The sequence below is a fragment of the Aptenodytes patagonicus genome, chromosome 4 (genome assembly GCF_965638725.1).
Source record: "Aptenodytes patagonicus chromosome 4, bAptPat1.pri.cur, whole genome shotgun sequence".
NCBI classification, from domain to species: domain Eukaryota; kingdom Metazoa; phylum Chordata; class Aves; order Sphenisciformes; family Spheniscidae; genus Aptenodytes; species Aptenodytes patagonicus.
The window spans coordinates 67,353,024-67,365,571 of NC_134952.1; the positions used below are offsets into that span (position 1 = coordinate 67,353,024).

At 58.3% G+C, this 12,548-nt stretch overlaps 1 protein-coding gene across 1 annotated transcript; it reads right to left on the reverse strand.

Moving 5' to 3' along the window:
• Window positions 1-844: 844 nt before the first annotated feature.
• Window positions 845-3,874, reverse strand: NKX6-1 (NK6 homeobox 1). The gene is made up of 3 exons (XM_076337660.1): window positions 3,265-3,874; window positions 2,450-2,622; window positions 845-1,285 (listed from the first exon to the last, which is right to left on the reverse strand). The coding sequence occupies exons 1-3, from the start codon at window positions 3,872-3,874 to the stop codon at window positions 1,034-1,036; spliced, it is 1,035 nt and encodes a 344-aa protein (XP_076193775.1). The 3' UTR covers window positions 845-1,033.
• Window positions 3,875-12,548: the final 8,674 nt, after the last annotated feature.

Sequence of the window (12,548 nt, forward strand, 5' to 3'; positions counted from 1 at the left end):
AAATTATCTCTTTTTTTCTCCTGCTGTACCGTGGTTTCATTATTTAATCTCTGATGAGATCAGATTATCTGTACCCTTTAGTGAAGGCAGCAGACGTCTTTAAACTGGTTTAATTGATTTATCTTTTTTTAAAACAGAAAGTGCATTACATTTAACTGGTCTTGCAAAGGGCTTTTCTTCTCTTTACAAACCGAATTGTTTTTAATATAAATTAATAAATGTTAAGATGCTATATCACGATATATCATCGTTATTAGCTTAAAAAAAAAAAACAATTTACATTCTATAGTATTCCGTATGATACAAAAGAAAACACACTTTAAATTCAATTACAGCAACTAAATGAATTTTATATTTTGACTGAAAGTGGTTGTGACAATTCCCACCAGCTACTTTTTCAACACGCGGTTGATTGGAAACGGTGTAAGTGAAAGCAAACTCTGTCCCTTCGCCCTCTCCCCCCTCCCTCTGCACGACGACCGCAACAGAAAGTGTTTCAAAAATACTAATAAATAGCACGCGGGGCCGCTGCAGTTTCGGCCCGAGGGAGGGCCCGGTGGCAGCCACGGCGGCTTTTTCCTCGGCGGCCCCGCTGCCGCCCGTCTCGGGGCTCCGGGGCCGCTCCCGCCGCCGCCCGGCGGCGGGGAGCGCGGGGCGGCGCGGGCCGGGCGGGGGGGCGGCGCCCTCGGCCCCCGCTGTACAAAAAAAGAAGGTATTTTACATTTTAAATATTCACAGTAAGGAACGCCTATGGTCGCGGTGACTCACGGTTTATTTACAAAGAGCCGGCAACAGGCGGCCGCCGCACCGCCGGGAGCGGGACCGGGGTCGGGGCAGCCCCCGCCGCTCCCCGGCGCCCGCGACCCTACAATAACACGCGGCGCCGGGGGACGGGCGCGCCCGCTGGGGGCCCGCTCCTCCGCAGCCCTCTCCGCTCCCCCTCCGGCTTCTCCTTCCTCCTCCTTCTCCCGGGCGCGTAGAGTCTAGAAAAATAGATCTGTACATCTCCGAGAGTGGCGGCGGGCGGAGCGGGCTAGGCGGAGGCCTCCCCCTCGGGGGGGTGCAGCAGCAGCCCGCCGCCCCCCGGCTTGTGTTTCTTCAGCAGCTGCGTGATCTTCTCGTCGTCCGAGTTGGGGTCCAGGGGCTTGTTGTAGTCGTCGTCCTCCTCCTCGTTCTCCGAGGCGCCCTTCAGCCGCTCCGTCTCCGAGTCCTGCTTCTTCTTCGCCGTCGCCATCTCCGCCGCGTGCTTCTTCCGCCACTTGGTCCGTCGGTTCTGGAACCAGACCTGCCCCCGCCGCCACCGTCACCATCACCGGCACCGCCACCGCCACCCGCGGCCGCTCGCCACCCGCGGCCGCTCGCCCCCCCCGCCGGCGCGGCCGAGCCGGGCCGCCCCCGCCCCGCTGCTTCCCCGTCCCTGGCGTGAGGTAGTGACTCCCGCTTCGCCAGCGATCAGACAATTTCCCCGTCAACGAAAAGCAGCCGAGCCCCGCAGCACCGCGCTCCCCGCAGCCGGAGCCACTCGGCACGGCACGGCTCCCGCCCGGCGCGGGCGAGCAGCCGCCCCCAGCCCCCCCCCGAGGTCCGCGGCGGGCCCGGGGCTCTCCCTGCCCTCCTGCCCGGCGGGGGGAAACACATTTCGGGCCGAATCCTTCCCCAGCCGCCCCTGCCCGGCCAGATGTATTTATTCTCTGGCAGGGCGCTGCCAGAGGAGGGGGTTATTTTCATTGTAGAGGCTGAAATAATTTATTCGCAGCCATTGGGACATATTTGCAGCGACAAAGGAGAGTCTCTAGATCAGTCTGAAAGCGTGAGCACCGCCGAGAGGCCCCTCTGGCCGGGCCCGCCTCGCGTCCCTGCGCCCGCGGAGCACACGCCTCCCCGCATGTCCCCGGAGGGCTCAGCCCGCTCTCCCAACTCCTCACACCTCCGCTTTGCCCGCAGCTCAGAGTTTAACTAAAACGGAGAGTTCGGGGCGGGACAGTGCGAGCGGGGTGCGCGGTCCCTGCCGACAGCCCGGGGTCGCGGAGCGCGGCCGGCGCTGAAGAGGCCAGGCGGTTTTGCGTGGGGTGCGGACCAGAGACGCTACACCCTGACACACCCCCCCCCGCGCTTTCCCAGCACGGCGGCCACCCCCGTGGCGTTCAGGCTGAACGCACCGGGCTTCTCAGTCTTGCTCGGGTTTGTTTGGTTTGTTTTTTCAATAAGATAAGCTTTAAAAATATCCTTCTCCGCCCGCCAGTAAGGTAATGACGGGCGAATTGCCGGTAGCTGCCGGAGAAGCCCTCGCCGTGTGCCCGCGGGCTCGGCCGCCCCGGCCCCGCAGCATCTCCGGCCGCCCGAGACGGACCCGGTTTCCGCGGCGGGGCCCTTTTGTTCCCCGGTCCGAGCCGGGCGCTTTGCGCTGCCCCAGCCCCGCACCGCTCCGTGCGTGAGCCGCTCCTCTCACCTTGACTTGGCTTTCCGTCATCCCCAGCGAATAGGCCAGCCGGGCTCGCTCCGGGCCCGCCAGGTATTTCGTCTGCTCGAAAGTCTTTTCCAGGGCGAAAATCTGCTGGCCAGAAAAAGTGGGTCTGGTATGTTTTCTCTTTCCGTCCTTATCCAGCAAAATTGAGCCTTGATCTGGCGGGGGGCGAGAGAAAGGGAAGGCACGGACAGACACGTTAATCTACGGATTTGGGAAAGCGCTTCGCTCTCAAGCGGCCCTGGGGGACGGGGGGGTTCTCTCCGCGGGGGGGTCTGTAACAAAACTGCTGCCTGGACAACGCGGCGGCGCCAGCCTCCCGGCTCCCCCTGATTATTTCGCCTTCAAGGATCGGAAATCTGAGCGGGCAAACGATATTGTTTTCTAGAAAAGCGGCAGCCCGTGCAAGCGGGCGGTGACGGAAAGTCCTGCTCGGGGAAAGTTTGGGCGCGCCCCTAAAACCAGCCCCGGCCCCGAGAGTCCCCAGCGGGGACGGTGAGAGCGGGCGGCAGCGCGGCCGCCTTCCCCCGAGAGGGCTCCTCTTTTCGCCGGCAATAACCGACATTTTACAGGGTTTCGCGCCGACCGAGGGGGAGGGAGAAAGCAGAGCAAACTTAAGAAACAAAAGAAAGCGAGGCAAAGCCAGCCCCCTCGGCCACGGCCAGGCCCGGGGGTGGGGGTGGGCCGGGAGGGTCTCGCCGCGATACCGGGGCGTGGGGGCTCCCCCGCACCGGGAGCGGACTCCCGGCGGGGCTCCCCGGGCCCGCTCCCCCCGCTGCCCCGCGGCGCTGGGTACTCACGGGGGGCGCAGGCGAGGCGGGCGTCCCTCCAAGGCGGGCTCTGCATCACCCCCGGCCAGAAGATGGGCGTCCGGCCGGGCAGCTCGGCCAGCGGCTTGGGGTAGCGCCCGGCGGCCACGGCGGCGGCAGCGGCGGCGGCACCGGGGCTGAAGTAGAGGGCGGGCGGCGGCGGCGGCGGGGGGCTGAGGCTGCCGAAGCGGGGCAGCCCGGCCAGCAGCCCGGCGGGCGCCGCCGAGGAGGCGGAGGGCGAGGCGGAGGCGAGCGCGGCGCCCGGCAGGGGCATGGAGGGCCGGCTGAGGATGTCGTTGATGCCGTGCGGGGTGGCGGCCGAGAGCTGCGGCGGGGCCGAGCCCAGCGCCGAGAGCCCGCCCGCGGCGGCGGCGGAGGCGGCGGGCGCCTTGAGGCCGGGGGAGCCGAGCGGCGGCGAGGGCGAGGCGGAGGCGGGCGAGGCGGAGGCGGAGGAGGAGGAGGCGGGCCCGGCGGGCAGGGGGTACGCGGGGTACAGCGGCGCCTTCATCTCGGCCATGCTGTGCAGGGCGGCCAGCGGCGGGCTGCCCAGCAGGAAGGCGCCCTGCCGGGGCGCGCCGTCCATCTGCCCCAGCGCCAGCATCCCCGCGCCGCCGCCGCCGCCGGGCCGGGGCGGGGGGCCCGGCCGGCCCCTAGCGCCGCGGGGCCCCGGCGGCCGGCCCGGGGGTGCCGCCCGCACCGGCGCCGCGCATCCGGCCCTCGGGGGCCGCCGCCTCTAGCGGGGAGCTGCGCGCCCGAGCGGCGGCCCCGCCGCCCCGCCGGGCATCAGGGCTGCGCCTCGGCGGCCGCTCCCGCGGAGAAAAACGGTGCTGCTGTCGGCGGGTGTATATATATATACGTGTATATGCGCAGGGTCCGTGCGTATACACGTATATATCTCCTCGCTCTGTGCCTGCGAGGAGCTGGGCGCTCACAGCGGCGCGGGGGCCGCGCTCGCCGCCCCTGCCTCCTCCCCGGCGCCCCGCATCCCTCCCGGCGCTGTTCCCGCTGGCTGGCTGGCTGCCGGCGCGGCTGGCGGGGCTGCGGGCGCGGGCGAGGCTCGGGGCGCACTGCCGCGCCGCCCCGCTCCCTGCCTCCTTTAGCGGGGGCACGGCCGGCAGCGGGCGCGGCGGCGGCGGCGGCGGGCGGGGGCGGGGCGGCGGCCGGCCCTGCCCACCCGCGCCGCGCCCGCCTTGCCGCCAACTTCGGTCTCGCCTTGCTCGCCTCTTCTCTCCTTTGCTTTGCTTTTATTTTCCCCTCTTCTCTCCTCTCCCTTTTCCTCTCCCTTTTCCTCTCCTTTTCCCCTTCCTTTTTCCTCTCCTTTTTCCTCTCCTTTTTCCTTTCCCTTTTTCCTTTATCTTTTTTCTTTCCCTCTTTTCTTTCCTTTTTCCTTTCCCTTTTTCCTTTCCCCTTTTCCTCTCCTTTTTCCTCTCCTTTTTCCTTTCCCTTTTTCCTTTATCTTTTTTCTTTCCCCTTTTCCTTTCCCTTTTTCCTTTCCCTTTTTCCTCTCTTTTTTCCTCTCCTTTTTCCTTTCCTTTTTCCAATTGCTTTGCCTTTTCCTTTGCTTTTTCCTTTCTCCTTTCCTTTCAGGCTTTCTTTTCCTTTTCCTTTTCCTTTTCCTTTTCCTTTTCCTTTTCCTTTTCCTTTTCCTTTTCCTTTTCCTTTTTCTCATTTCCTTTTCCTTTTGCTTTTTCCTTTTCTCTCTCCTTCTCTTTTTCCTTTCCCCTCTCTCTCATTTTATTTTTCGTTCTTTTTTCCTCTTTTTTCTCCTCTCTTTTTTCCTCTCTCTCTGTATCCCCCGCTCCCTCTCTTTTCTGTTTCTTTCTGTCTTTCTTTCCTTCTTTCTTTCTCCCTTTTTCCCCTCTCTCTCTCCCTCCCTCTGTCTCTGTGCCCCGGGAACGACTCCGGGGAGAGGAGCCGCTCGAGTCCCGGCCGGGCCTGCCCCGGCGCCTCCCCCGTGAGGCCGCAGCGAGCCGGTGGCGGGCGGCGCGGCCCGACCCGACCTTCCCCGCACGCCTCTGAACCCGTGTGGGTGCTCTCTGTACCCCCTGCACGGCGCCTCCTGCCCGGGCACTGGCCGATGTTGTACGCCCGGGGCCCGCGGTGACGAGCCCTCTCGACGCTTGTCCCCAGCGCCCCCGGCTGCTCGCGGCTCTTCCCGTCGCCTGGGGCTGGAAGGGAAAAAAAAAACATGTGGCCCTAAAGAGCGTCCCACGGAGAGAAAAGCGGTGCAAAATAACCCTAAACAATTTCTACCCCGTGCTGTCTGTGCCCGAGTGCGCGTGCCTGTGGGTACTCTATTTCCTCGAGCGTGGAAAAAGAGGCTGGTGTGGAATTTCGATTTTTTTTTTTTTTTTTTTTTTTTGTAATTACGGATCTTAGATAAAGCGGAAGCATGTTGATCCTCGACCTGCGACGGTGTTTCCTTCTATTTCTAAATATCCCCTGTTGCTCGGAATTGTTTTAGTTTAATTTACAAAGCCGCGAAAAAATACACTTGGAGAAAGGGCGCGTAGAGCAGGATCTTGCCTCGCCGTAACTTTTGCACAGCCACGCAAACTGCGCCTCCGAGAAGCTCGCGTTTAAGTCTCCGGGCTTGATTTTTTTCTTTTTTCTTTTTTTTTTTTTTTTTTGTCCTTGGGTCACTTTTCAAATATTCTAAAAGTAAAACCAAAAAAAGTCCTTTCTTGCCGGTTTCAGTGGAGCCAGCGAGCGCTCGGCCGCGGCAGCGCTGCACCGCCGGCCCCGCAGCCTCGGGCGCGCCGGGGCTCGGCTCGGGCAGCGGGCGCGGGGAGGGGAGGGGGGAGCTCGCCTCTGAAAGTGACCGATTTGCATTTTAATTGGCGGGGGGGGAATTAAACCGGGCTTGGAAGCGTAGAGGCAGGCGCGGGGCGGCCCCGCTGTGTGGCCAGCACCCAGGGGAGCTGCTTTTCCTCCCACCTGCACAGGAGACGGTGCGGGGGCCCGGGGTCTGCGCCGGTGCGGCTCGGGCGGGGGAGGACAGGGCCTCCCCCCGCCGCCCCAGACCCGCTGCCTCCCTCCTCGGGGCGCCCCGAGGGAGCTTTGCCAGGGGCGGCCACCCGCAGCGGCGGCAGCTTCAGCCGCGGGTCCGCGCTGGCGGCGGGGGGAACCGGGGCCTGAGCCCGCAGGGACGGATCCGGCCGCCCTGCGCCTGCTTCTGCAGTGCGGTCCTGCCGGCCCCCGCCCCAGCCGCGGGCTGCGGTACCGCTCGGGGCTGCTGCGGGCAGCTGGCGGTGCCAGCGCTGTGCTCGGCGCCCCCCAGCCCGGCGGCTCGCAGGCAGCGGCACCGGCTGCTCCGCTCGCCCCGCGCTCCCTTCCCGGCCAAAGCGGGAGTTCACCGCCCAGCGCCTCTGGGTTTGTTTTCTAGGGAAAGCAAAAGAAAACAACTCCTCCCGCACAAACCGCTTCTCCTTCCTTCCTTCCTTCCTTCCTTCCTTCTGTAATGAACGGATGGCGTCTTGAAAAAGAGCGTTTACTTGGGGGCCGCCTCGTGCAACTTCTTTCCTAAAAATAGCATCGCAGGTGAGATGGCGCCAATAGGGCTGACCCGTGCTTGAGAAATAGTTCGGATTCAAAAGCAGCCGTCAACATTGCCTCCTTTCTGTGTCTTTAATAACTGTCACCCAGAAATATTTGAAAATATTGATATTTAGTTTCTTTTCCATACTCAGTTTTTGTTTTTCCTAAGCGCAGCCGTAGGCAGGCAAAGTCACTCAGGCGGCAGCCGGGGGCTGTGCTGTGCCGCTCAGCAGCTGAGCAGCGGGTGGGGGGCACCGTGAGCGCCCTAGGCAGCGCTGGGAGTAAAACCCACCCCAAGAACAAACTTCACTAACGGGGTGAACAAACCGCAGCCTGAAAACGCCGCAGCCAAACTACTCCTTGAGCACACGCAGGTACTGAGCGGGTCCGCTGCAGCCGGGGGCTGCTCGTTGATACCTGGCTGCCTTTCACCAATTTCACTGGGTCTCATCACAAGCGCTTCACCGCCCTGTTGCAGATAAAGAAACTACCAAGTTAAAGAATAAAAGAAAGAGTAGCCGCCGAGCAAGCCGGGGGGGGGGGGGGGGCGGGGGGGTGCGGGCGGAGAGGAGGAGCGAGCAGCCGGCCTGCGGGACGGGGCAGCGGAGAGCCGGGGGCGAGCAGCCAGCCGAAGGAGGCACAGCCGCGAGGGGAGAGCAGCTCCCGCGGAAACCCCGCTGGGCCTCGGGGCGGGCGGCAGGGGCAGCGGGTGCGGAGGGGTCCCGGGCAGCGAGGGACCAAGGGCTGGGGGAGGCAGCGACGCAGGGGCGACGGCAGGGAGGGGCTGAAGTTGCGGTGGACACCCCGGTCACACAGAGCGGAGGCGAAGAAGAGATATGAATTAAGAGGTATACAGAAAGAGCGTTGTCAGAAAAAGCTGTAGTTATTTGTTTGCTCGTTCGAGGCGTAGGAAGTACAAGGGCTGGAGCAGCTGCGCCTCTGAAATTCACGTTGGCTGGAATGGTCCCAGCATATTTGAAAGGAAAAAAACAAAACATGAGAACACCTAAAATTAAAAGGTCCAAAGTGGTTTGGCATAGCAGGGTCAGATATTCTTCAAGCTGATGAGACAGGGACCCGAACTGCAGCTTGCTGCACGGTGCCACCTGCGGTGTCCAGCTGTGCCTGGGGTGGTGCCTCCAAGGGAGGGTTGGCCCTGCCCTGCCCAGAGCTCTTTCAGCCCTCCAGCAGCGGGGACAGATGCCAGGGACCCCACCTTGCCCAGCTTTTGCCCCGGGAAGTCATCGTGACCGGGAGAGGGGTCTGTCTGAACTAAATCAAATAGTCGCTTTATTTAGCAAATAAAATGCTTTGCCATTACCGTATGTTCTTCATTGCAAGCAAGCAGTCGGTTACTTTCTTAAAGTGATGGATAGGTATTTAGACACCTTTTTGTTGTTGCAGCACTGTAAAGCCACTGAATCATTTGTTGCCTGCCCTACATGGTGGAAAGGAACTGAGCCAGGAAAGCCTAATGTTCTTCTGGGTGCTAATTCTAACTCTTAATCAAGATCTGATTACCAAAAAGGAAGACAGAGCATAAAAATGCTATAAAAGATTTAAAATTTTTCTATCTTGCCCATAATTCACACCGCAAATGTGTCCATTATGGCATTCACTCTAGCAGGGAAATTGTGATGTTGTTGCAAGATTCCCTACAGCAGAGCTCCTGCCAATGATGATGAATAATCTCGGTCCATATGCTAGCTCTATAGAGCTCTATAGTACCAGCGTGCTCTCTTTCTGCTTCCTCAAAAACACGGAATATCTGAAGAACAGTAAAAGCTAATTAAAAATAGTTAATAGGTTAATCAGACTCAGTCTTATATTTATCTAATGCAGAGCACTGATTCTTTAGTGATGTAGCTTTGAGGCATTAGCACGAGCCAAGAAAATGAATCAGACATTTAATGGAGATGTGGAAACGGAAATTTCTTGTAAGACTACAAAATAGCAAGCCAATAATGCACTAAAATATAATAAAGTTATCATTAAAATTCCACGCATGAAATGCCATCCTCTGTGTCCTCTCTCACTAGGCGATAAAACGAGGCAAAGCTGGCCAGAAAATTTTTCAGGAGCCAGGCCTTTGGATACATCTCACCTGCTTTTTAGCATTCTTGTCCCAGAGTGTCTGCCTGCAGACCTCTGGTGACAGCCAAAGGCAGAGGCATCACTTCACGGGCAGCCCCACTGTGGACCCCCTGGTTTGCTCTTTGGAGTGCCAAGGGCCATGAAATGCTGCCAGCTCTAGCTGGGAGGTGTACTGGAGACGTCAACCTAGGACTGATACCGCTTTGCGTTACTTATTTGGTCTGACCGCGCAGGAATGGTTTCTGTGGGTAACAGCTTCCCTTTTCCAGCCGGTGGCAAATGCTGTGAGCTCTGCCTTCCCCGGGGGCTTCCAGTCACTTCTAAGGACACGCTCATGTCACTTTGCTGCTCTAACGCTGTGGTCCCCACATTCTGGGCGAATTTCTGTTTCCATTTACACTGAAGTGTATCCAGAATAACTGGGAATGGAGGCTGAGACTGTAATGAGACTGAGTGAAAACAGGAACTAGTCATTGCCTTTTTAAAACAGCTGCAAGGACAAGGAGGGTGTTGCAGGCTGCTGCTTACAGTCACCTCTGTTGCCATTTCAATATTTCTTTTGCTTTTCTTAAATGAGATGTTCAAGTATTTTCCATATCCTCAGTAAGGCAAAATATTTTTCTCCTTTCTGGAGCATTGAAAATATTTGATGCTGGAGCAGTGTCATTGCTTTTACTTTTGATTTGTGATCGTTGGTCCAGCCTGACCCCTGCTGGGGGAAAGCCAGGAGGAGAGGATTAAAAGTGCAGTATCCGTCTGTCGGGGATCCACAGGTTCACCAGAGACCATTCCTGGTGCAGTCCTGCTCTGAACCCCTCTCTCACCCCAGGCCCGTGTCCTGCTCAGGCTCTGCCCTCACTGCACTCTCCCCTCTCGGTAGTACCAGCTTTACCTGAAGTTTGTCCAGCTTACATCTGCAAAGACTGCCCACCGCCTCTGTTGTTATGCTGTGGTGTGGAAGCGACATATATCTATTTAATGTGGTCGCAGGGGCCCGCTGCAGGTGCACCCAGCGCTCTGCTGGCATCCTGGCTCTGAAGCCCTGCTAGCAATAGCCGTGTGGCATTACTGATTACCAGGTCTCTGTTTATCCTAACTAATTAATGAACAACAGATTTCTCAACGTTGCCATGTTTGTCTATTCCTGTGTGGTGCTACCGAGAGCTGCAGCTGGCACAGATGTGCCCGTGATGTGAGTGAGTGTCCCCACGGCTGCAGTTGTTGGGTATGGGTCCTGGCACTACCCTAGCATTCACGTGAGCGCTTTCTTGATGTGGATAACCAGGTATGCTGTAAGGCTAAAACTAATGTCTGGCTTAACTTTGGTTTCACATTAACAGCAAAAATGTATGGAAATTTAACTGGCATAGCTGGAGCTTTTACATAGGTTCTTTCACTCTGTGAGACAAATATATGTACGGTAGGCCATTGCTGGCTATCGATCTTTAAGCAGCCCCCCATGGAAATCATCAGAGAGAGCTTTGCTTAGAAATTGTTGGCACAGGGTGGTCCAGTGTCAGGGAACTGGAAATCGTTAAATTGATGATCTAAATGGGGATGGGAGGGAGAAAGTGGCGGCAGTAGCTATCATTATGTGCATATTTTTATGATTTTTAGAAAATCATATTTCAGCATTTTCCATCACATCGAAGGCTGACAGGTCCGCATTGATTAGCGGATTCAGACTAAATTATAGAGAAAATTACTGAGCGGTATACATCGTAACATGACTTTGTTTAAGAAAAGATCTTGCTTGCTTCGTTTCAGTTTCAGTGTAACAACACGTCGAGGGCCATCAGCGGTGTGCAGGCGCAGGGAGCGCCCAGGGAGCAGGGCTGGGGCACGGCGCGTCTCGGGAAGCCCCAGGCGGTTCCCCAGGAGCCGGCGGGTTCCCAGGGCTGCAGCAGGTCGCCAGCGCGGTGCTCGCTCCGGCAGCTCCACCTAGCGAGGAGCGCTCTCCCCGGCCGGCGGTTCTGGCTCTCCGCCGGCCCTCCGGCGCTGGAAACCACAGCGCTGTGTCCACAGGGCAAGGCAGGTCCTCCCTGTCTTCCCCATCCTCCCCGGTCCTGGTCCCACCAACCCAGGCCAGGGGTCCGGCGGAGGCAAGCTCTCCTTCAGCCCCGCAGCGGCAAGAACCGCCTTGAGCACCCGACTCTCCTGGCCAAGCCTCCCGAGGAGTAAGCCTGGAAGAGAGAAGCCCTTCTCAGGGAAGGGCACGAGGAACGAGGTGGAAGCTTGATGCTTTCAGCCTCTCTCTTACAGCCTGCTGAAAAAACACCTCAACTAGTCTACAGGGGTTTTATCCCAAAATGAACTTTATCTCAACTGCCACCCCTAAGCTCTTTGCTTGTGAATCACCATAATGCACTTAGGTCACACTGACCTTCCTTTCCTCCGAGCCCCTTGCCTCACTTCTCTGAACCCGGGTGGGCTTAGCAAAGCCCTGCTGTCTTGGCCATGCTGGTCCTGGCCTGGCACAAACCAGTGACAAGAGGACAAGTGGCCGGTTAGTCTCAGTGCGTGGGCAAATATCGAGGGCAGTCACTACGTGCTGCCTTAGGCCAGTCCCCCTGCCCCAGCAGAGCAGCAGAGCAGACCCTGTGCTCTCCTTCCCACCACTGTAAAACCCTACCATGTCATGTCCTGCACAGAGGCTGGCTGTGCAGCTCTTTGTGTTGCTCTTTGTAACTTTATCAGAATATAATAAGGGAAGATACAAACTTATTTGTATAATCGTGAAGGACATGATGCTTCTGCCTGCCCTGTGCCAGCAGAGGCTGCTGTGCCGTAATGGAAGGGGCAAGAGTGTCTCTTCCTGGATGGGGCCAGGGCTGTAGGCTGCACCGTTGCTTTAGGTGTGCACCGTTGCTTTCCTTGGGATTTGCTGGAGCAGAGCAGCCTGGCAGCAGGTTGAGCAGCAGGAAGGAGTTACTTCCCTCCCTCCTGTCGATGTGCAGCACCATCCAGCCCTGCAAACTCCAGGTCACCTTACTGGCCCCAACAACGGCGTGGGGTTTTCTTACACGGGCTGTGAGCGCTACTCTATTGAGAGCTGAGCGGCACCTTCAGAGGCCTCAGGGGATATGGTGGCTTCTGCCAGGCTCAACCCCATTCTCCAGGGGAGAGGATGAAGTGCCTCGCGTGACAGAGATGGCAGGCCCACAGCCGGTCGGGGCTGCCAGGCTGGCCCCACGGCCGTAGGGAAGCGCAGGACAGCTGGACCTGCTGTCCAGAGGTGTGATGGGGAAAGCAGGGAGAATGTTGTGGAGTCTGGGAGCTGCTGAGGGAAGCAGGAAGACTGATGGTCAGATTTTTCTTAATAAGCTGAATCCTTAGGAGACGAGGGTTGTTCAGGGTTTTGTTTTTCCCCCTGTGCTTTCCTCTCTTTAGAGGATAGGAGATGCAGACCGCTAAAAAGCCTGCAGCTAGAAGGGGCAATTTCCTACTGTGAGAGTTTGAAACCAACTTCCCACCTCAGTTTGCAGTGGCATTGCCAAGGACTCCTAGGATAAAGCATGCTGCCATTTCTTTCCCCACAGAGGAAACTGTCGTTTTTCTACAGGTTTCTCAGTCATCTCTACCGGCTCCCACTCCTGTTCACATTCACGCTTTCCTTCTCATTTGTCATAACCAGTGGTGTCAAC